The sequence below is a fragment of the Calidris pugnax genome, unplaced genomic scaffold (assembly GCF_001431845.1).
Source record: "Calidris pugnax isolate Ruff unplaced genomic scaffold, ASM143184v1 scaffold376, whole genome shotgun sequence".
In the NCBI taxonomy this organism is placed as follows: domain Eukaryota; kingdom Metazoa; phylum Chordata; class Aves; order Charadriiformes; family Scolopacidae; genus Calidris; species Calidris pugnax.
The window spans coordinates 768,892-793,555 of NW_015091140.1; the positions used below are offsets into that span (position 1 = coordinate 768,892).

Sequence of the window (24,664 nt, forward strand, 5' to 3'; positions counted from 1 at the left end):
AAAGAATGGATTCACATGACACACTAAGGTAGGATTTGGCCCAGCAGCAGGAGATTGATGAAATAAGTGTGAGCATCCCTCAAAAATCTACTCATGAAAATGAAAGCAACTGTCTTTTAGAAGTTTTACCCATGGTGATATCATGTGGAGATCTGAAGACTTCTTGATGCCAAAGTTGTCATATAAAAGCTACCATTAAAAGACTTACTAAATACCAGCCTTAAGTTTCACAGCTTCACTAGTCATTTCTAGATTTACTTTTGGCCGCAAAGTATCTCCTGTAACATTTCTTCAACAAAAATGTAATATAAAAAGTTTTTAAACAAACTCAGTGACTAACGTTTCACATGACATCCATACCCCTGCTTTGAAATTTAGAAACGTACCCAGGCTTTCACAATTTGTTTTAGAGTGAGACTCATTACTATTAACTTTTTGTGGTGACCTTAAGAGACCCTCTCTCCCAACACAAGTGGAAACTCTATGAGGATCATTAGCATTTGCCTAACATTCCACTAATGTGGAAAACTTCTCTTTACATCACTCCTAAACTAGTTTCCATTTTTCAGAAGTTGTTAGACACTGATTAGCTGAAATTATTAGTCCCATTTAACATAGCTAGAGGCTGAAACAATCCCCCAATGACATTAAAATGCTAAGAGTTTCAACTCTGCCTCCTCAAAACATGCATGAAAAATTAATTTTATCCCCAAAGTGGACATTAACCACAAAAATGTATGTGGTGTGATCTCTCTCTCTGAGCTGTGAAAGCGTATAATTTACCTCTTCTGGTAAAATTGTCTGACCCTGCTGCCAGTTTTCAGTGGAACATAAAACACAAACCACTTCATCTACTATGAACCACATTTGCAACGATGATCTGTGGCATTTCAGAGGTACAACACAAAACTAACACTGACACAGCCATCAAATAAAACGAAAAGAGCTTGTATCTTAAACATATTTTGAGCCCATCACTCACAGAGAGCGTTACTTAAAACAATTGGTTCTTACCACCACACAGATGCTGCCCAAACCTGTCACCCAGAGACTGAACCAGCCTCCAACTGGGACCAGGCCCGAGCAGGGATCTGCAGCAAAGAACAGCCTCTCCTGTCACCCGCTTCTCCAAGACTACAGCCTGTTCCTTCTATTTAGTCTCACTAGATTTAGCTACAGATATCTCAGTCTGACACTTCTGACTTACCTCGGTATCATAAGAAAAAAAAAAAATTAAAAAAAAAAATATATTGAGAGGCACCTTCTATTTCAATATTTCACTAGGCTGGGAAGACAGAACAGAGTATTCTCAACAATGTTGTTACTAACTCCTGATCATTACGTTACACCAACTCCAGGTTACTGTTTCTACAGAGTTTTTTTCCATTTCTTTTAATCCTCTTCTCTTAGATATTTTCTTGGTATACTTCTCTTGCTAAATTTTAATAAAGATAACATGCTGCCCCAGGTATATATTACTAGTTAAGGAAGCATTTTTTACTCTCCCATCGTTTTTCTCAACTAAGGAGACTGAGGGCAGCCTGAGGAATGCCACCCTCCGATGAATTCTGCTCCCTTCTCCCATGCAATAATTGAAGAGACATGGCCTCCCCCTGAGATTATACTATTCAGTGTTTAATCTATCAGCCCACAGTCCTCCTCATAATTCCCAGTTAATTTTTCCATCCGTATTCCCAAATTCATTGCCAACAGAATTGTGACTTTGGTAAGACTATGATAAAACCATGAATCACTTCAGGACATTTTGGGGTGTGTTAAACACCTATTACCTATACAAAAGCTGAAATAGTCCCCTGAAAGTGAATGGAGTTAACGGCAGCACAATTTGCCAAGGAACAAACACTGATCCCTGTGCATCAAAACTATCATAGAATCATTCAGGTTGGAGGAGACCCTTGGGATCATCGAGTCCAACCATCTACCCTACTCTACTTAGTCCTCCCCTACACCATATCCCTCAGTACCGCATCTAAACGTCCCTTAAACACAGCCAGGGATGGTGACAGCATGTCCTCACAGCATGGATATTTAGAAGCTTTGAAAAGAATAAAAAGACAAAAAGAAGGCAAGGCCACCCACATAAATATTCCTGTTTTACAACACAGACATATGAAAAAAAAGCCCTTTCCCATATGCTAACATATACGGTTTTCACATTTAACCAGGTATCAGTCACAAACCCCCTTCAGCTTGAAAGCACAAATTCATAGTGGTGACTGCACGGGATTCACAGCGGGGTGTGACTGGGAAGGTGAGCGGTGCCACAGACCATTCAGAGTGACCCACTGCTAATCTGCACCAAACAGAGTCCCAGCTCAGAAAATGTCAAGCTCCAGCATCGCATAGTTTCACGAGTTTGCAACTGAAGTCAAAGCAGGGACTTCTCTCCCAGTGCAATCCTGCGGCAGCTCCTAAGACGAGGCTGTTAGAAATAGGATGGTTGGTTGGGTTTTTTTTATTTATTTCCCAACTGGTCGACAATTTGTATTGTGTTTGACCTTCAAATTTCTCTGCAAATGACACAGATAGGACTTCTAACTTCTCTCTCAGACATTTAGCAAGGTTAAGGAGATTGCTGTCTCAGCAGGTCGTGAAGCTCTTGATTCATGCCTGTACAATAGTGTGGGGTAATAGCTACTTCTACTTGCTTGGCTCCCAGGAGAGTGCACTAAATAAACTTCAGGATGCAGACATTTCAGCAGCTGAAAAGTTCAGGGAACTGAAATCCACAACACAAAGGAATAAATATTGATTTGTCAAATCATGAATGAGAAAGATTTTGAATGAAATTCTAGTTTCAACCTGCTTGAATGCTAATTTCTATCTTACTGACCCAACATAAAAACTCTATCTTAACACTTTAGAGAGTATGAAAATTATTAATGTGCTCCAAATTTATATGTCCATTCTGACTGTTAGTTCCTATTTTTGAAGCAAAGTTGGGGTTTTGCTAAATTCATGCATCACTAAGTCCTCTGCACAGTGAACTCCCACTTGCTTTCTTGGTAGCTACTCATTTTCCTAGTGTCTAAAATAAAAACCCTGTTTGACAAGCAAAAAAACCCATGATGAGCAAAACAAAATCCAGTCATTTAACAACATTTATTAGCTTATCACAACAGAAAACATTTTCTTTGCCTTCAGAGTCTATGTACTACCCATGCAAGTCACACAAGCAAAGTGGGTATGGATTTGAAAACAGCAAATTAGGGACCATCTGCAATCCCAGAGCATGTATGGGTGTGCTAAGAGGAGACCACCACGGCTGCTGGTCCAGTGACTTCTCATCACCCATTCATACCTGGGGAACAGCATCTATTAAAATTAGTATATTTATTTTCTGACTCTTGTCTCCAAAAATGTGCAGGATGAAAAAAAAAAGATATCTAAGTTATTACATAATCCAGAAGGGAACATTAAAAGGATTAAGACATCTGTTCCTTTTCTGTACGTATATTTTGAAGTATCTCTTTCATGCTCATAACACAATTGCAAACACTGAATTCAATTTATTATTCCATTTTAAAGCTGAGCTGTGCTCTGTGTGACTGTGATTTGGTTCGCCTTGCCCTGTCAGGGGGTGTAGGAACTCTGTCTCAAAGCAGTACTGTCCCTCTTTTCTGTAAACACAAATACCTCTCCTGAAATAAGCAGCTGCCAAGTATGGCCACAGCACAAGCCTCATGTTTTATCATCAATTTACTATTAAAAGCTGTTTAAGATGTTACACAGAGATACACTAATCCTTTCTCACTTTTTGTCATTCCTCTCATTAGCTAATTTTATTCATGACATGCTTTGAAAAACCACAGCAACTTTATGTATTGGATAAAATTTACTTGATAATTTCTAATGGAAGGAAGCTCTTTGCTTATGAATTATTTGAAAAATAGTCCCGTAAATGTTACACTATAATGTTCATAAACAAAACATGATCTTAAATAGTGTGGAATTCTAATACCAGATTAGCACTCAGCATTCGATATGTTTGGTTGCAATAAGATGGCCCCAGACCTATTCTTTCATTTGGAGAGTTGGTAACTCTTTAAGCAACACCTCAAAATCAGGAATTACTTAGATGTCTGGAAAGGAGAACAGTTGTTCTTTCAGAAGACAGTCGAGATGTAACAGCAAAACCAAAGCTGATGAAGTAGTTATCCTATGTCCTTTAACTAAAAATGTATGGATTTATTTAAATTCATAGCATAACAGCTGGGTTTTTTGTTTTAGAATTTGCTTTTCTTTCTAAACATTAACCAACCCCTAGAAGACTAAGTCTTAAATTCCATTATGTTAATTTACTCTAATAACAAGCCTCCTTCAACATGCCCTCAAATTGATTTTTAATGGTTTTTAATTCAAGGAGATAAAATAAGCAACTATTCATGCCCTTTCGACACTTTAATTAGCGCCAATCTATATCATGGACCTAATTAAACATCGGGGGGAGGCTGGCGGGCGGGAGGGAAGGGGAAGAGAGAGGAAAGGTCAGATGTTTGCACAACAGGCAGAATTTCCACTGCAGCAGACTCTTTTCTCCTCCTCAGTTTACAAAAGCTCATTAGAACGGTGCAGAACCACACACCCCCCCACCCCAGCTGGGGTTGCCTCCACCAGTGCAAGAGAATTTTCTGCTTACACGCAGCTTACATTTGCTAAATGAATAGCGCTTTCCATCATTTGGATACAGCGATGTTTTTCTTCTCTCTTTTCTCTGGGTTTCCATAGCAACCAACACTTGAGCATGAGACTGCAATGCTGCTGCAGCCCAGCCCCGCCGGCAGCACCGCACAGCTGCTGGGCAGGGCAGGACCAAGCCAAGCCATACTTACATATATATATATATATGTATATATATATATATGTATATATGACATATATGATCAATAATACACTTGGAATAACCAAATCCCGATAGATTTTATTTGCCTGAGACACCATGCTAATCGCTATTAAAATTTTTCACTTTACCAATGATGGCAAAAATCCCTGCATCCCGAAACCAGTGAGAAATGAAGCTTTCCCTTTTCTTCTTTCTGCACAGTTTCCTTTGGAATATTCTAATATTCATCGTTACAAAGTATTGTTTAAACAGCATTACCACTTCAGATTCATTTCCATTTCTTTTTATATATAAATATGTTTGCAATCCTATAAAGGTGGCAGTTATTCAACATACCACACAGATAGATCTACTAGTTGCCTGAGAAATTAGTACTATAATTGCGTAGTGAATTGACATTTGGAGTATTTAATAAGGTATTACTTGAACCAAACAACAAGCTTTTGATGACCATTCACTGGGACTGAATCCCTGCAGTATTTCTGACATAACTGGCAATCTCTGCTCAAGAGCCTTAGAGAGCAAACAGCAAAATTAGGACACAGCAGAGCACAAGCCATCTAAATCAACTGGAACAAGCCTCAAAATTCACTTCTGATCCTCAGCTACGTCTGATAACAGCCAGTAATAAAATCTTCTGCCTTTACGCTGTTCTAAATTACACAAACACAAGGCTAACCCTGCAGCAATTTTTTTTTCACCTCCTACTGTAGGCAATGACGCTAGCTGGAATTTCTCCTTGGGAAATGTTGCCATCTAGTGACTGCACGTTGCTTTATTATTCCCCACAAAAACTACTAGAGAGAAGACCTAATTTGTACTCAGATTTCCTGAGTAACAAAAGTGTGATCAATGATTCAAAAAGAAGAGTTATAATTTCATGGTCATATTAAAAAAAAGGGGGGGAGGGGATTCCCGCCCACAAACAAAAGATACATTGTAAACTCTTTAGATAAAATGTAATTATTAATGCTAAAAAACTAGGAAAGAAAATATCTTGAGACTTCCTAAAAAGAAAAAAAAAAAGGAGGAAAACAAGGGACTCAGTAACTGATGTTCTCCATTATGCTACAATTCTGTTATGATTTAAAATTCTGTTGCCCCTGCTAAGACTCACATTTCTCATCTGCACAAAAGTTACAAGTTTAGTAGAACAAAATGTTAGCTTTCTATTACAGGTGGGCTCCACAGACCATCTCCTGCACACCCTCCCAGCCTTAGGGTTTATAACAAAAGATAGGCCTAATTTGTGATGAAATCACACCTTTCAAAGGTGGGAGACAGTCTGCTGCTCAGCAAAGGTGGTGGCTGGTCAAAGATTAGGAAGACCCAGATCAAAAGCTGCTCAAAAGATTCATGTGTTCGACTGACGCAGGTGAAAACACTTGGTCTTAGACTGCTCACACAGAACAGCAGGAAATGTGTGCAAGATTCACACTTTGTAAAGCTGGAAATTCATTTCTAGCAGAAAGGCCTATCGGACATGTTCTGTGTGGTACTTTCAATAAGAACTAACAGTTTAAGCGATAAAAGTCAAAAAAAGGATACCTTCAACTGAGGACCTGTATATCAAGCTCTTTTTTTCAATGCCATGAAGACATGAGAACAAAAGCCTTGGCTTCTTTGAAATCCCACAACTGCTCGTTTTTCTACTATACCACGTGCTGTACATCCTATGTAAACAATGTCAGAGCTGCACAATAGCCTCTAACACTAGAAGGTAATCTTTCAGGAATCACTGAGTAGAACTGTAACTGAGGGAGGCTTTTAGAACTTTTAGAAGTAATTTAAAAACGAGTTCAAAATGGCTATTCAAATATGAACTACACAGTTTACAGAACCTTTTCTATGGACCTGCAAGCATAAAAACATGGCATACACTGCCACAAGTGTGAGCTACAACAGGTCAGAAAGATAAGTATAAATTGCTCTGATTTATTCTTTAAAATAACTTATAAATTTTTAATTTATTCCAACTTTGAACTCTGTGATGACAGGACTTAGTCCTATATTATACAACGGAATCCAAGGAGCGTCATTTAGTTGCTTGTCTGCGGTTACAGAGGAAATGCTCTTTCAACAAGTCATTCTATAAGCTGATAGTTACAACAAACAATTAAGGGCTGAAATCCAGACCACTGAAACCAGGACCCACCTCGGGTGCTGCACCCAACTCTCTGCATCGATGTAACAGGAAACCAAGGTCAGACAGCCCTGAATGACACAGCAGCCAAATCTACCCCTCTTTCTCTCAAGTACCAAAGGAGTAGGTTCACTGAATATGAATACTTTTTTTTTTATAATTGCAAAATTTCATTTTTTTACTTAATCTGACAGTTGTGTGGTAAAGGGAACAGTCGGAACGGACCTTGGATTAAAGACTGAAACACAGTCTGTTAAACACTGTTCCAATTCTGCATTTTCAGCAACATCCAGCACAAATTGCTTCCCACTCTGATCAGAATAAGGTTGGGAGAAAGAAGAAAGGTTTCTTTGGTTTCTGATTTTACAAAAATGCTGGCACTTTACTCACGTAATCATTCTTGAAGGCTATAGGTAAGTTCATTTTGAAAAATGAAGTCACAGTTGCTGGCTTTAAATTTTGAATAACTATGGCTTTATCGGTAGGCTAATTCATTAAAAAACTAATTAGAAATGCAATCAAGTTGCAAAGTTTGTCCAACTATGTTTAATCTACTTCATCAAAAACGATATCTATAAAGAGTGCAGCTATTCTTAAGGGACAATATACCTATCAGTCATTTATAAGAATAAAAAAAGGAATGCAGTCAAACTCATTTTGCAAAGGTTAATATAGTCTGAAAAGCATTTATCCCCAATTTTCTCATTTTCAGGACATGCTGAAGCCCCAGAGAGTCCAAAAATAAATTTTTAAAAAGCTAGGTATTATTCCTGTGACACTTTCAGACATTGAGCCTCTTCAAAAGCAAAAAAGTAGGTTTTGGGAAGGATGGACTTCCCAAAATTTAAATAAATACTAGCATTGTCAACAACAACTTAAGTTCCATCCCAAACAAAATTAGTATCAGTGTAGAATATAGGAAGAAAACCTTAACATTAATGTCTTTTTCTTTTAAAAAGCTACATTTTAAATGTAAATCTTTATGTAACAAAAGGCACTGAGTATTCAAACGAGTAATTATGAAATCACATACTGGAAATATATATTAATATCATTTTATTAATCATTTAGTGATAATGCAGCTCTTCTTCAGGCCATATTCTCTACAAAAAGATTCTCAAAATCTCTAAGACCATACTCTTTTGAGAGGAATCTTGAGGAATCAGTTTTATGGTCAATTACAGAATTACGTTGAGACTCAAGAATTGCCCAAAGGACAAATGGTTACTTTAATTCCAAGCACATTGAGTATTGCCAATTAATAAAATTGCTTGGTCTTCTCATTCAACCTTTGCAACAGCAGCTCTCATGTTTGGTTCCATTTGTATGCCCGCTACTCAACACTTAAACAAAGCACCACTTAAAACCCAAATATGTAGATGAGATAGGATTTAAACTGCTTCCTAATTCTTATTAGAATCCCCCTGGATGAGGGGAGGTTACTTAGCAGTTTCTTCTTGAAGCTTTGCTTCTGGAAAAGCAAAACTACCTCAATCATTCAAACACTTCCTTAATAGGATCATTACATTTTTCTTCATGTTCATGTGAAAATTAAGTATGCAGGTCTACTGTCAGTCATCAAAACAGTAAAAGCATCTTGAGAAAGCTAATTAAAGCTAAGAACAAACACTTTCACCCCCTCTCCAGCTTATTTTTCCCCCAAAGAAGGATCACAGTATGTTCTGTTATGGAAAACAGAAAGCAACACTTACTAATCTATAAAATCTTCTTACATATCCAGACTGGGCATGTGCTTATTAGCAAGCCAACGCTGCAGCATTTTTGGACAGTCTGTATCATGGATCACTAACTTTTCCCACATATTTCAATATTTACAGTGCTCGTACCACGTAAGCAGTTATGCAAAAGCTGCTCATGGAGAATTTAATTGCTAACTACTGTCCATGAAAAAAAAACCAAAAAAAAAGAGAACGCAGCTTAAGCCGTAATTGTTGACTGAAAGTTGAGTCACCTTCCTAAACACCATTCCAGCTGCTGAGCAGAGGCACACAGGGCTGGAATCCCAATTTTCCTACAGTCCTCATACGGAAAGACTGAACATCAACCGAAATGGCACAGGGTATAACTGAACGAGGCTGTAACCGCCACATTTTCCCCACCTGTTCTCAACTTCCCAGGCACAAGTTATTTCTGAGAAGAGGAGAAATAAAAATAAAGGTTATGGAGGTGGAGAAGGTAGGGTTCAATAGTCACTAACATACCATAAACCCATAACTGACTCTCAAAATGGTTACCATCACCAACAGTTCTCTCTTACTGCTAATTTAATAGTACATTTAAGTTACCTAAAACTTGTATGTTGTTTTCTACATAAATTTCAAACAAGTATTTTTTCACATTCCCTATATAAAGATTTAATTTTTGGCACTAGTAGAAAATTTCAATGTAAACCTCTGAAAGTGAGGTTACTTACAATTCACATAAGCTAAGGAAGTTGGGTGGGGTTTTTTGTGGGTGTTGGGAGGGGGAGACTGGGTTTAGGGGTAGGGGGTGTTGGTTGGTTGTGGGGTTCTTTTCTTCAGGTGCACCTATAACAAAGTGTCAACCTTATCTGTAATAACCAGATCAAAAGAAAAAATAAAATATTCTAAAAATTAGTTTAATTTGGAACAGTAAACACCCAGAGTCTAGTTGCCTAAATTCTTCTCTCTAGCAGACCCTTTTGGGAGGCTCAACTGGGTACCCTCATTCTTCCACAGGTTGATTTTTCCTTGCAGTTTCTCTTATGCTGAATTTCTTAGGATCATATAATATGATTTGAGGATACTTTTAATGATCCTGTAACATATTTCACTGTAAATTATTAGCATGTATTCAACCTTACAGCCTAAAATACTTTTCTCATTGGGATTTTATACAAGCAAAGAATGCTTTCTCAACACAAGAAAGGAGTAGCGTACAAACACGTTCAAGCACTGGACTGATATGCAATTAAGCAAGTTACATCTGTTTGTACCACGAAGACTATCCCATTGCTCTACCAGTTTGAGTCACATTTGTGAAACCTGAGATAAAACACTATTTAGAACTGGTTACCAGCCCCACTCCAGTAATAGCGGCTTAGATAGACAGTATGGCAATCTGAAGTTATGTTTGCACATGAACGGTGAAACAAAGCTTTGTAGAGTTCTGTCACACTCCCACCCCCAATCCCGAGCAAAGAATTAAAAAAATAAATATATGCAGGAGACATTACCAGTAGCACTGGGCATTATTCTCCAGCAGCTTCTCCACCATGTGCTCCACTCTTACAAACCAGCTTGGCACAGCTTTGTATATCAACGGAGTATCTGACCTGTAGAGGGAAGGTGATGGGGAATGGAGAAAAGCAAATAAAAACATTTTCAGTGCTACATTATTTATAAAATGGTCTTTAAAAATGTATTTTTGTACATGACAGTCCCCTTTCCACAGCCTGAATTCATTGTTGCTCCTGAAATATTATCACAGTTACAAAGGTTGGGTTTTGTTTTGTTTTTTAAATTACACAAACTGTTACACTTGTGTGAGCCACTATTTTAAAATCAAATCCTACAAATAAAATTTTTATAAAGCCTTCAAACCCAGCAAATCAAGTAATTTGTATAGCAAGAGAAATAATAACATTCAAACAATACTTGAATTTGAAATTTATGTTCCTACATAGTACAACAATAGGAACTTCAGTAAGTATTAAAATGGGTCATATTTGTCTTCCACTTTAGCTCATTCTGTATCTTATTTACACGTCCATCAATCTGAAAAGCCAGAAAACATTATGCTTATGTTTTTACTATCTGTATTTAAAAGAATAATAATAAATCAAAGACAAAGTAACAGTATCCAGGGTTATACTTGAAGAACGTTGCATTCTATGAGGACAAAGAAAGCAAGAGATCCAGATAAATATATAAAAGTAAGAAGTTATAAAGATTTCTTATATATTCCTTACTTCAACATTCAGTGAAACCCATATAGGGTAGGTTGGGCTTGGGATTTCTTAGAAACGGGAACACTGTAGGGTAGAGTGTACAGACTGACAAGATCCCTAAATTACCCAGTAAAATTAATTTCTCTACGCTTCTGACTGCATTCTCTCTCAACCAGTCTCTTATTTGTCAGTTCTGTACTACAACAACTGCTTACTGTCTTGGGAGATTGTTCAGGTAGGATGCATCCTTCAAAAGGAACCAGAAATCAAATAGTGGGTAAGAGTCACTATTGGACAGTTCAAACATTTCTAATCCTTCACACTTTTTCCATTACTTCAACTTGAAAAGGGCGGTTCCATCCTAGGGGACAGAATCTGCCTATGGGTACAGAGTTCAAACATTTCCAATCCTTCACACTTTTTCCACTACTCCAACTTGAAAAGGGTGATTCCTAGGGGACAGAATCTGCCTATGGGTACAGAGCAGCAACACTGGGACAAGAAACTCATTCTGCCTTGGTAACAATCCACAAAATGTTTCTTAATTATAAGAATTTCTGCATTTGTTTAAGTCACTTTGCCTCAGAACTTGGAAATACACTTGCTCAACAATAATGTGCAAGCAAACGCTGAGAAACTACCATTATCTCCTACATGCAGTCATTACTGTAAACAACCCATCTTAAAATTTTAATTCATTTTACTTATATCCATAGCAAGGACTTGTTTGAAATTCACAAACTACTGGAAATTACAATGTAAATTAAAACTGCTGCTGTGGAAGCACTCCCCAGAGGTACATCTGCCTGGCCAACAGAAGAAAAGAAAACCCATAGCAAACACTGCTCAAACCTGAAGAATTGCACTTACATTGCATAAAGCCCAATAATAAAAACCACATCCCTTCTCTTAATACTTTATTTCAGAATATATCTCATTTTAACTATAAGCGATACATTTTGATCTGCATCTTTTAAGAGTTAAGAACCACATCCCTTCTCTTAATACTATATTTCAGAATATATCTCCTTTTAACTATAAACGATACATTTTGATCTGCATCTTTTAAGAGTTAAAGTATCTATGACCTTACAGGAAATGGTAAGAGCTCAAAGTAATACTAAAAGTGTTGTAGTTACTAAATGCAAACGCACTAAGCTAGAGGTTCTGCTGCTCAAATTTAAGTCCTGACACCTAAAAAAGAGAACAGTTCATTTAACTCCCCACACAGCAGCACGATGACAATAAAAAAGAAAGTATTCTGCATGCTACAAGGTACTCCAGAAGAATTTTAGCTTCACTGAGCATTTGGTTTAGATGTGCTGAAGAATGATGAATTGCCATCACATCTAAGGTCTTGAGCTACTGGCAACAAGAAGAATAGAACCTGATAATAAGTTTCTCACATGGTCTTAATATATTGCAAAAAGAATGGTAGGACAATAAACTGGTACCAAGCTCTGTCAGGAGTAAGCGGCTGACAGATGAGGCTGATGAAGACAAGCTTTAGTGCAAAAGCAGCTTCAGACACAAAGGGTCTATGAAAAAGAGACAAGCAGATGATGCCATAATCATTTCCCAGGTTTTCAACCTACCACTGTAACTTTATGACACTCGATAACCATTCCAAAGCACCCACAGAGCGCTGCTTCCACCTACGTGAAGTTAGTAAGAAATGGGAGATGGCAGAGTTTCCCTGAATGTTTTCTTTCTTCTAGCTGTTCTGCCAAGTAGTGTCTCAGCAGGAGACAAAACCAGTACAACAAAATGAAAATCTGCCCAACCAGTCACATCTTACACATTCCTGCCCCTCATGACTGGTGAGAGGGTCGAGGAAACCAATGAATCAAATGAGAAATACCCATTACTGGGTTGTGTTTTCCAGAAGTACAAGACAAGGGAAAAACCAACCAGAGAGATGTAAATCACAAACTGATGCTTACAAAATTCCTGCTTAAACATTCCTCTCTGTCTCAAATTATAAATATGTCCTTTAGAATTGTATCAGGAACCAAAGCATCTGAGCAAATTGCCTGTTCCTTAGCAGTGCCACAAAATCAGCATTCTCTGAAATCCAACCTTTGTACTTGAAAAGAGGTAGATTGGAAATACCATTCTCTGTGGACACTACACACTCCCAATAGTTTTCTCATACCCGTTTCGGACTGCACAGCTGCTTAAAACAAGTTATTGTGATCTTATTTCCATTCCATTTTCTTGTCATTTAGGAAACAAACGATAACTGATGAAAAGATGCTTCTCAGCTTTGCTTTCACTGGCTTGAAAAAGCCAAAGCTTCTGTACCTGGCAATGGCAGAGCTTCCCAATATTGCTCCTTAACAGAACGGCACGCCGTAGCTGCGATGGACACTTTGCTGCCTTTCACAGTTGTTAAATTGCTACCTATAGACCATAAAGGCTCTCAACATCTCACATCCACATAGAGTGGTTTTGACCAACAAGCTGCATCTTCAGCAATTCCAATAAGGGGGAGTTATAACTGAAATGTATCTGCTGTGCACTTACCAAGTTGTTAATTTTTTCCTCTCTCAAATTTTAAAGGTTTAGTTGACAGAAAGTTACTACATATCACAATAACAAAAAAATGTAGAGAAGGACCCTAATTTGATGATATCTAATAAGAGACAAAATATCTCAACATACTGAGGATTCAACAATTGCCTGGCTTCAGGGAAAAGCGTGAACAGTAGTACATTAAGTAGAAGAGTCTGATTTCAAAGTTTTCTTACATTAATCAAAATAACTTATAACTATGTTCAAAGTTTAAGAACTACTCTTCTACTTTTAGCATATTCCAATTATGGCTTGATTTCTGATGGCAGTGAAATGAGCTTTTCAAGTAGAATCCATTATTCTGTTCTTCCCACCAGATAATTTGCTGCTAGGTGCTGCCTGCAACTTATCATCAATCAACAAAAATGTCAACAGAGTGGCAGGATTAAGTATGTTCTACAGAATCAGCATTTCTACAGTACTGGTTTGTCTCAGAAGGCTACGACTGTACATCTGAATCGCCCCGTAAGAAAAACACAAACATTGCTTGTTTTGGTGCTGTCATTTTTCAAAAACTGTCCCAAATCATCAAGGACATAACACCTGAAGAGCAATTCCCCTTCTTCCCCCAGGAAGCTGTTAGAAACAAGCCAATCATGCTATTCAAGAGCAAGTAAAGGTTATTCTTGCTATAGATCAAAGATAAATGCACACTGCTAAAACACTTCACCTAGAAGCATTAAAGCTAGGCAGAGAGAAAAGCTTTTATCAGAGTTATTTCAGTACAGGCTCTGTATGCATCAGATATGACTTAAAATGTTCAAGTCATTTCAGATACGAAATTAGGTATTTTATTTTTTTTGAAGTGTGTTTCTAATAAAGCAGTTTAATACAATATTCCTACTAAAAGATTACTGAAGTTTCTATTTTTAAATTTGACATTGTTCAGTGATTTATTTTTTTCCCCTCAATTTTGCAATAGCAACTGTATACACTTAAAACCAGAGAGGACACTAATAAAAACATGCTCCATTTCTAGATTAAATTTATCTAGCTTGTATTTCCATAGCCGAAATTTCTTACGTTAGTTTACTACACTGAAGGCCCATGGAGTCCTCCTTCAATCTCAACAGAATTACCAATCTGAGAAGGAAGACGTTTGCCAGGCCACTGTGCAGAACCACCTACCTGACCTCCCAGAGCTAATCTCAACTTTCCAGCTGAAAAAACCCAGTATTTCTAAGTAGTCCCTACATATATTATAAACATCTCAACTGCTACTTCTGATCAGAGAAATAACCATTGTTTGGGAACTCCAGTCAGGAATGACTGGGCAGAAAAACATATTTATGTATTATACTTACTACCCACTGCAGTGGAAAAATGCTAACTTTTATTTTAATCAATACAGATGCTTCCACATTATAAGCAACTGGGTTCTACCAGACTCCAGAGAAAGAAATAACTTTACACCATTAAAAAGAAGTAACAATGGAACAGCTACAATATAGCCATTTTATTCAAAACATGGGAAGTTTGAACACAAACATTTAAAGACATTCTGCAATATACTTATTTGGATACAATTCAAAGGGTACCAAAATCTGCTTTTCCATCATTCAGTACTTAGCCGTTCAGAAAATAAGCTTTTTTTTTTTTTAGACTTATTATAGCCATCTTCAAAAAGTAGTTAGCAGTACTACATGCAACACTGAAGAATGAGAATTTCAAACTACAAAAACATACTCGTAAAATCATAATAGAAAAAAAATCTTAGCACTACACTTAAATTCATCAGATTTATGGCCAAAATTTTTTATTTACTTGATTACTAAACCAAAATGTGAGCTCTCCTACTTCCATATTCTTGATTCCTGTTACTTTTTGTCTTGTTAAAAACTAAGTAGGTCAAGGCAGGGGAAAAATGAGACAAACTTGAAGAACTACTCAGTTAGACCCTTCAATCTTAAAGCCATATGAACTTCTCTCCTTACCTCCAGCAGAAAGGATAGCTGTGCTTAAAATTACTGCTGTGAACCAGTCTGCCTTTCTCTTTCAGTGATTTAATGATGTTCTTATCTGCATCCTAAAAAGACAGAACAAAAAATTTTCCTTGGAATACAAATTTCACTATTTCCGTATGCTACCACAGGATTTGTCTCCAATACCCAAATTAAAAAAAACCCTACAAATAATCCAATACTTACACACAAAAAAAAAAAAATCCAAGAAGCTTCCATACAATTTATGCATTTATTGCAGAGGCACTATAAAACACTAAATTTGGAAAGTTAATAGCTCTCTAAATCCTGGTACACAGCATTAGTCTTAACTCTGTTTTGACATACAATGACGTAAAAAATTCAAATTTTCTGTAGCACTAATGTAAGCCAGAATTCATGTTATTTAATATCATAAATCTTAACTTTTTTTATGAGTCTTCTGACTTTGTGGCAGGAAGCCACATAGTGCTTCTTACCTAATATTTAGACTTTACAACACATTCCTCAAATGTGCCTACAGTTACAGAAGCTGAAGCATCTTTGACAATACTTTACCAACTAAACAGGATTTATGTTCTAAGCTGGAAGTGAAAGTTGGACATTAATAATTAAAGACAATCTACTGAACAAACAAGTACCAACATGACATTAAGAAAAAAATACAACAATTCATGATACAGAAATATTTATAAGCTAAGAATTCATCATGATAAGTCTATTTGCCAAGAGCCTTAAGTTCAGACTCCTACCAGCAGGAAGATAAACATGTAGCCTCCAGCGTTCTCTTATTTGCTTTAACATATAGCAGGAAGCAGTGATAGCTGTTTGAGTTCAAATGCAATACAAGGGTTTTAAGTCTGTTTCAAGTAAATTATGTTTATAGGAGCATGCTTTGCTATCAAACTGTACCAGCAGGAAACCAACTAAAACCAATTTGTTTTCTTAGCACGTAGAATGAAAGAGGCACTTCTTTCTATGGGTTTGTGTCTGTAGCAATCTGGAGTTCCTGTGAGTTCCTCTTACATGGATTCTCTTCCATTATTGGCAAGTAAATTCACATTGCAACACATCCCACAAGTGTGGAAAATGACTGGATTTCTCTCCTCTAACAAGTCACATTACACTATCTGGCTGGTATAAACTTAATGACGACATCTGTGAATTCAGAAGTCATCCAGAGGTAAAGGAGGCCTCTGCACACTTGCCTAGAGACTGCATAAATAACATTTCCATAAGAAACAAGGGAAAACTAAGACTCTCTGCAGTCAAGGCAAACAGGAGATGGTCCTCTTCACCTTCATTACTAGAAACACTGTGCTATTTAGGTTTCAAATTCTGTATTTTTCAGATATTGTAATAAACATTGTTGCAAGTGTTAAAACACATTTTTATTTTTCCAGTTACCAAAGACACATTGAAGACAGAGCCACTTATGGAAAGAAAAGAACACTTCCACCATATATAAAATTTATCTTGAATAAAATAGTTACTTTCTCTGAGACCACTAACCTTCACATATTGTCCAGCAAAGTCAGTCACTTCTGCTGTGAAGCAGCCTGATGCATCAACAGGACAAACAGGCACAGAATCTTTCTGAATAATATTAAAATCCATGCAGACTCTGTAATCATCCTACAAAAAAGACAAGTGCCAAGTTATAGAAATGCAAAAAACTGGTTAGAATATCCATCCCTGGAAAAAGAAATTAAATAGAAAATGTGACAACTGGACAAGAATAGCAAAATACTCAGCCTTCACTAATCCCAAATATGCCTAGAAAAAGATGTATTTCATAGGATTGTACTTTTATTCATCACAGAAATGATGATTTCTTCAGATTATAGATGTTTTCTCTCATCTAGCAGAAGGCATATGTGCATGTGCTTCTGTGCATACACAAATATGTACATATATACACACATATTTTACATACACATATACATACATGTACTCAATAGCTTCAGGCTGCTATTGTATAATAAAGGAACTGACACACACGATGTCACGCCTTGTATCAGACAGACTCGTGTCTGTTTAGCTCACAAGCCTGCACGGCATTTTTCAGAAGGCAGGTTGTTTTAATTAATCTAATTCTGGAACTACACGTAAGAAATCCCATTTTCTGAATGTCTTAATGATCCAAAGCCTTTAAATCCGTATTTCTCAATCTTTGTTGGCCTGTAGGCAACACTACTGACCAAGAACCACACATGGACAATATCACAGTTTATTTTCCTGGCCAGCTTCCATTTAAATCTTTAATTTCCTGTAGCATTAAGAAAAAAAGAAAAAAAATTAAGAAAAACAGGGCCACTTCAGACTTTCATGAGCATAACAAAACAACAATGGTACCTTAGAAAAGATTTAAAAAAATTATTAGGGGAATACAAAACTTTGGATATTCATTGCAAGTCTGAAGTCAAAGTAAATCCATATCTTAACCAATTATCACTCCAGATTACCCACTTCCTTGCCCTAAGGTGAGAGAACATTCCTGGGGGTGGGAGGGGAAGGGAGAAGGGGACAGTTGCAGTTCAGTCACCCTCAGCACACTCACAGAAGAATCCTCGAGGAAAAAGGCCCTGTCTACGCCTGCATCAAGTCAAGGCTGCTTTTTTGAATCTTGAAGGCTCCTGTGTTGCTGCTCTGAGGAAACCAGGGAAACCACACACTTCAGGAACAAAACCAGAACTTTCGTGTAGTGTGAAACACAACCTGCAGTCACCCTGCCCACCAACGCCGGCAGCAGTTGAACTGTTACCCTCCTCTATGCTTGGAGCTCATCTACCTTTTGTAAGGGACAGCAGCTATTTCACAGGAGTTGCATTCTAAAGCCATTTGTCCACCTTCACCAAGGAGACCACACCAGAAGCAAGTGTGTAAATAAGAGTTAAATAAGCAAGGACTTCAGGAACAAGAAGGGAAGTTTCATGTAGCATGAAACACAACCTGCAGTCACCCTGCCCACCAACGCCGGCAGCAGTTGAACTGTTACCCTCCTCTATGCTTGGAGCTCATCTACCTTTTGTAAGGGACAGCAGCTATTTCACAGGAGTTGCATTCTAAAGCCATTTGTCCACCTTCACCAAGGAGACCACACCAGAAGCAAGTGTGTAAATAAGAGTTAAATAAGCAAGTGCTCCATAGCAAGCTGAATTCTCCTTTCTTAGTTATAACCAATGTAGGTGAGCCAGCTTTGGACTGACAGAGCAGGGTTTCCAGCCACTTTCTGTGGTCCTCATCCTGTACCTCCAACCCTACCCACTAGTCCCTGTAGTTAGCAGATCTGGCAGGTGTTGCCTGTTGATCCACAGTATATTTCACAATGATGAAACTCATCCACAGTGACAGTGAAGTTGACTACATCATGTACCAAGGCATTACACGTAGAAACAAAAAACCACTTCAGCTACCGCACTCGTTAACTCTAGACCATAGTCTCTTCCCAGTCTCCAGCAGCTGTGGATGGCCATCATGATTACTCAGCCTCCACTTGGTCAACAAGCTTCTCCAGTCAATAGATTAACCAAGATAAACTCATTCTCAGTTGACCTTCCATCAACTATTATTGCCAAGATCCAGCAAGCAGACTGCGGTGTTTAAAATGTAGGCCAGATGACAGAACTAACGTCAACCCTGATTTGGCAGTGAATTGTAAAAGGCTTTGAAGCAGCAGCCAGCAGAGACTACAAAGCTTGGCACGCTCGCAACCAAGCTAAAACATCATAACAAACCTCCCACTTCATAAGACCTAGGTCAAGAGGTGGTTCAGTTCGATTTGCATCACTGATGCAGTCAATGATATATAAAGGGCTTTGCTATTTTGGTTTTCTACCGTTAGTTCCTTTCTTTTGAAGCACTCAAACCTGAATGAAAAAGCTCTCCAGACAGACCTGCCATTTCATTTAATGAAGATTTGCTTCAGTAACCACAACCCAAGAATATATTCAGGCACATACAGAAATCCACAAATGTTAAGCTCCACTGGAAAACTAAGACAAATTTCAATTCTTTCCACAAGAAAAGTCACAGTGTTCACTTTTGTACCCCTGCCACAATTAGATGTCTTGAAAGATTACAAACAAAAGTCAAAAACCACATACACAAAATGAATGAAGCAGAAGTTGTTAAACAGCTCATTGATGAGAACTCAAAATTTTCTGAGATTTAAAAAAACCAAAAGATCAAAAACATGAAGTCAAAAGGTCCACCTCCAGCAAGTCTTAACAAAAATCAAGTGTATTTCACTGAATTTCTAGAGTTGGAAGGGACCATAGAGATCATCTACTGCTACTCTAACAGTAACATACCTATGAAACTTCTGTGACTCTGTCTGAACAGGCATTAGAAGGATAGGGCTTGTATGCAAATTAAAATGTTACTAAAGCTTTTTAAGTTGACTGTAGATGTATGATGACATGCCTGAGGAGCTGAATTTTAGTGTCATGTTAATCTGGATGTACAATGAGTTTACAGAGGTTTTATACAGGTTTGTCTTGTTCTGTGAGCTTTAATTTTTATTTCTTTTGAACTGAAGAAACAGGGTGCACTGATATTGCGTGGCAGCTTGTATTTGGCAAAAGCATCACACAAGACAAAGAAACTACAAATCCTGGAACTAAATTAACATGGACTTTTATTTTAAATTTTGTGGGAGAAGAATATATTTCTAAACTATCAGCAGTACAGAATATGTATCAGTAAAAGAATTAAAAAAAAAAAAACCAAGCTTATTTTCTATCCCTATTTATCAAAGGGATGTGTTTACACTGAGGGGAGGGGACACAGACAAGATACGACACTTTCAATAAAGGACTATACTCTTTTTCTTCTCTTCTGACCCTTACCTCCTGCTCCACTTCCCTCTTTCCCCTCTCCTATTCACCTTCAACACAACAGTAAAGGAATTTGCAGAGAAGCCAATAAATTAGGAAGATAGTCCTGCCTTACAGCCATGATTTATCTCCCTTCTTTCATCTAGGCTTGTCTACTTAAAGGTAAACACTTAATGCCAACACATGTAACATTCAGTATTCTATACAGAGCCTACTGCACAATGATGAATTTCTGAACTTAACCCAGATGCCTTTGTGAGCATTTCCGATCAAAAATAATCAGCGAGCTGTCAGAAGTGAACTACATGCATCCCAAAAGAAAAAGGTAGCAGCATTAAGTGCAACATCTACCATGCAACTGCCTTCTAAAGGTGGCATATCCCATGGGCTCAGGCCTATGCATCATGCATTAAAAAGTCAAGCTGCTCCTTAGCTAACAAGTGCAAAGTTTTGTTTCTGATGTTAGTGTACTTTCTCCTCACACAAATACTTTATGCTCCTTTTTCCTTTGCAATGCATTTAATTGAGACTCTCATGTTATTTTAAAAAATGGTTTTAAAGATAATTGCTGACTTCCAGGAGAGAGAGAAAAGATTATTTTTTTCCACTCTGTGTTCACACAAATCTCTGTGGGCTTATAAATAAATCAAGTAAAAGAGGGCAGATAATCCTTGCTGTAACTGGCCAGTCAGGCGTTCCAACAACTGGACTGTATTGTGCAAATATCCAACAAAAAAATACAGCAGCCAAGAAGTTTCTTCCAGAGCTCCTTCTCCATCAGCAGTCTATTCTCTTTCTTCGCTCCATCTCCTACAGCAAAAGCTCCTGCATTAAAACCAAGTCTGCTCTCTCAGCCCTCAATCAAGTCCTGGCAAGATTTAACTATACAGGAGTATCCGAGGTGCAAATAGAGTGATAGGCTTCAGACGTCTTAAGACACTTTACCAGTCACCATAATTTTTTTTTATTAACTAATAACATACAGCCCGGTCTGATTTTCATTTTTAAGCTGGGACATCTTTTCATATCAGTGCTCATCCTGACAAGGGAAAAAAAAGGATGGGATATTTCACATGAATACAAAAAGGCCTGTTGCTAATGCCGACAGCTTCTGGAAATGATGATAGAGCTCGTGGTCCAGGGATTGCTAATTGCTAGGCACTGGCAGCCCTAGTGCAAGTTTTTTGAGGGCATCTTTGGACAGGACACTATACAAAAAAGGACAATGAGTCTAAACTAGTGCATTTAATTCCTGTGTCTAAAAACTGAAATGATAAAATCCATGAAAAAAATTATCCCTCTTAACCTTCAGAAGAATAGACTGAGGGAAAGGACAATAAAGACAGAAAAAAGAATGGAGTGCAACAAAATCCTTTCACACCGAGGGATAAAGTCTCAATACAAAAGCAATCCAAGCATTTTTTCATTCTCTAAAAGCCCAACAAGTAATGAAATTGAAACGCTGAAGAGGGGCAGTGTGCTGAGCAGAACTGCTGTTACCATCCAAAATTATCACTTAGCAAAGCCAGTTTTGACTATCAGTGCGACAGATCATTGCTTCTCAAAGCTGTACATTTAGACTTTGAGAAATGCCAAGATCAATGACACTCAGAAGATACAGTTCACTTCACATATCACAGCCATAACTAAATCAAGGGACACCTAAAATCTCCAGTCTAGTACACAAAGAACTTACATTTGTAAGTTCAAAAGGGAGGGCAGTTTAGTATCATGAAGACTGTTCAATATCCTGGTCACCCTGACAGAGACCAGTAGCTGGAAAGTCAAGGAGCATGTGTTGGAACAAAACAACCATTAGATATGTAGTTAATACTCACAGCACCAAAATAGGGAGCCTGATGTACAACACCTGTGCCTTCCTCCTCCTTCACGTAATTGTCTACTACGACAGCAAAGGCACCTTTATCTTTGCACTGTAACACAAAAATATGTTTTTCATATATATATGTATACATATATATGGCAAAACAGAATTCTTGAGAACATGGAAGAGCCACCAGCCACCTGCAAGAGTGAAGAACTGCATCAAAAATAAGTGATACAGTAAAATGTGACATTCCTAACATTATTTAATCGTTTCTCATAGCTCAGATGCCGAGGCTGTACACTTCATTTAAACAGTATCAAATGTGATTAAATCTAAGAGCTCTTCAGAAAGCCTCATAGTCAATTCTCTTCAAGCCACAGATCTTCACACAGTTCTGTGCTTGACAGACAGCAAATCAATACACTCCTGGAAGCGAGAATACAGTTAAGAAAGCTGCAGGGATTCTATATACAGAAGTCTACTTGCATTTCTGTATGTCCACTGTACCTTCTAATTTTAAAAAAGAAGTCTGCTTTTACAGTAACGTATTTTCTTTATTTCCCCCACAGTGTGAGAAGGTGCTATACATCAAGTAAAAAAAAAAAACCCACAACAAAAAAAAAACAGAAAAAATCGCCAAAAAAAGATCTGACAATTTTCAGTGTGTTCAGTATGTAGATAATGAAAAATAAAGAGCTATTTTCTATCCCTTAATACAAAAGCAGTAAAAAAAAATTACTGCAGTCACAGCTGAACCAAATATGTTACAAAATATTAGGTCTGGCTTGTTCTGAAGAGGGATATTTTGAGATAAGACATCCATTCTAAAAAAAAACTCAAACCGGTAGATGCCCATCTGCTCCTCAGAAGTACAGCAGGACTCAAAAAATTTATCCATTCCAAACCTTTACACCTGCAGTCCCGTTTTTCAGATTCAGCCATGACCTTTCTCTAGAAAGAACAGGTCCTGCTCTCTCTGCAGAGGTTTTCTCACCTTTGCCAACTTCAGCACATGCTTCAGAACAGATGGTAGTCCCAAATGACCAAATTGCTTACACAAGTTAACAGCTGCTTGTCCAGCAGTAACGTAATGCACTTCAACTCTTTGAAAAATTTAATCCATTTTTAATCAGAATTATATTTTTTAAATATATAAATTCTCTACCCCCTCTTTATTGCCATATATTCAATTACTGCCTGTGGTGCTATTAACTGCGCCAGACTTATGCAGTGCTTAAGTGCTGCACAGGAGGACACCCATAAAAACAGATATATCCATAATTATTTTAGCAAGGGCTTTTAACTCTTCAATGGAAAACACTGCGTGTCTGGAACTGTTATCCACAAAGTCAGTCTCTTGTGAACAGAAAACCTGTGGACTTAACAGGCAGACAACAGAAGCTCACCAGATGAAAAGCTGAGAGAATACTGCCTATTTATTAATGTGAATTGGAAGTTTCTCTGCAATCTGAAGTCAAAGGACTGTTTATCACTGAGTTCTTACTCTGGGTGCACTTAAAACTTAAGGGGAAAAAAAAAAAAAACCACACAAAAAGTCAATCTTCTGGTTTTCAACCTTTCCCTGGGATTTTAAACTACTTAAATACAACATGGGGTTTGTTATTAAGACAAAAGATTTTCCTAATATAAACAAGGAATACTGAGAATCCTTCTTACATTTGTCTTTGTATCCTGTATCAAACACCAAAATTGCTTATCTTACCTGAATAAAATAGTCAAAGAGTGGTTTATATTTCTTGCCTTTAAGAGCAATGCCAGGAAACCTGAGGAGAAAGATTTGCATGAACACAAATTAACAACTTGAAAATCACTGGTAGGAATGCTATTTTTTCCCCATTTCCCTTTTCCCCATCCCTAACAGAATCTGACTTCGTAAGGTGAAGAAAAAACTATTTTCTCCATAGTTTACTTCCCATTTTTACACCGCTTTGGCAATTGGGACTTGGACAAAAACTGTTATGTGACTTAATGTATCTCTGCTAATAGTCAACAGGTGTGTTTATATTTGATGGTCTTTCAATCAAGCAATCATTGCAAATGAATGTAGGTATTAAGCATTAATAACCGTCTATTTCTGGTAAAGCTGGGGAAGGAGCTTCTGGATAAAACACAATTTCAATTTAATATTCATAACAACAAAGCCCTATGGGGCTCAGCATGTTCAGCAGAAATCAATAAGCACTGATCCAAACCACCTGAAAGCAATATGCACAGAAGATTGTCATACAGGCTACTGCAGCATTTAAAGCTCGGATGCCTCAGTTCTTTTCCTAAAACGAGGCATCCAAACTCTCCATGGGCACCTCAGAGAGAGATCCAACGGAGCCAGGACTGACGGAGGAACCAACTGAGCCAGACAGGAAATGCAAGACAGAGACAGAGCCTGTAGATCTGGCTTCTGACAACAGTCACCACAGATGGTGATTAGGTTGGGATTCGCTGCTCGGAACTCTCCTGAAAATACTTAAATCTTCCATTTAAGCAAAAAGTCTAGTTAAAACACAACTTAATTTAATAGATGGGAT

General features: G+C 37.6%; 1 protein-coding gene across 3 annotated transcripts in view; it reads right to left on the reverse strand.

Moving 5' to 3' along the window:
- The window catches only part of IARS (isoleucyl-tRNA synthetase), a 155,915-nt gene that overhangs the window by 81,349 nt on the left and 49,902 nt on the right, over positions 1 to 24,664 (reverse strand). For all 3 annotated transcript variants that reach the window (XM_014958674.1, XM_014958672.1, XM_014958673.1), the window contains 5 exons: positions 23,842 to 23,902; positions 22,129 to 22,224; positions 16,965 to 17,087; positions 15,447 to 15,538; positions 10,225 to 10,323 (listed from right to left, as the gene is read on the reverse strand). In XM_014958674.1, the coding sequence (XP_014814160.1) occupies positions 10,225 to 10,323; positions 15,447 to 15,538; positions 16,965 to 17,087; positions 22,129 to 22,224; positions 23,842 to 23,902 (471 nt within the window). The remainder of the gene's footprint in view (positions 1 to 10,224; positions 10,324 to 15,446; positions 15,539 to 16,964; positions 17,088 to 22,128; positions 22,225 to 23,841; positions 23,903 to 24,664) is intronic.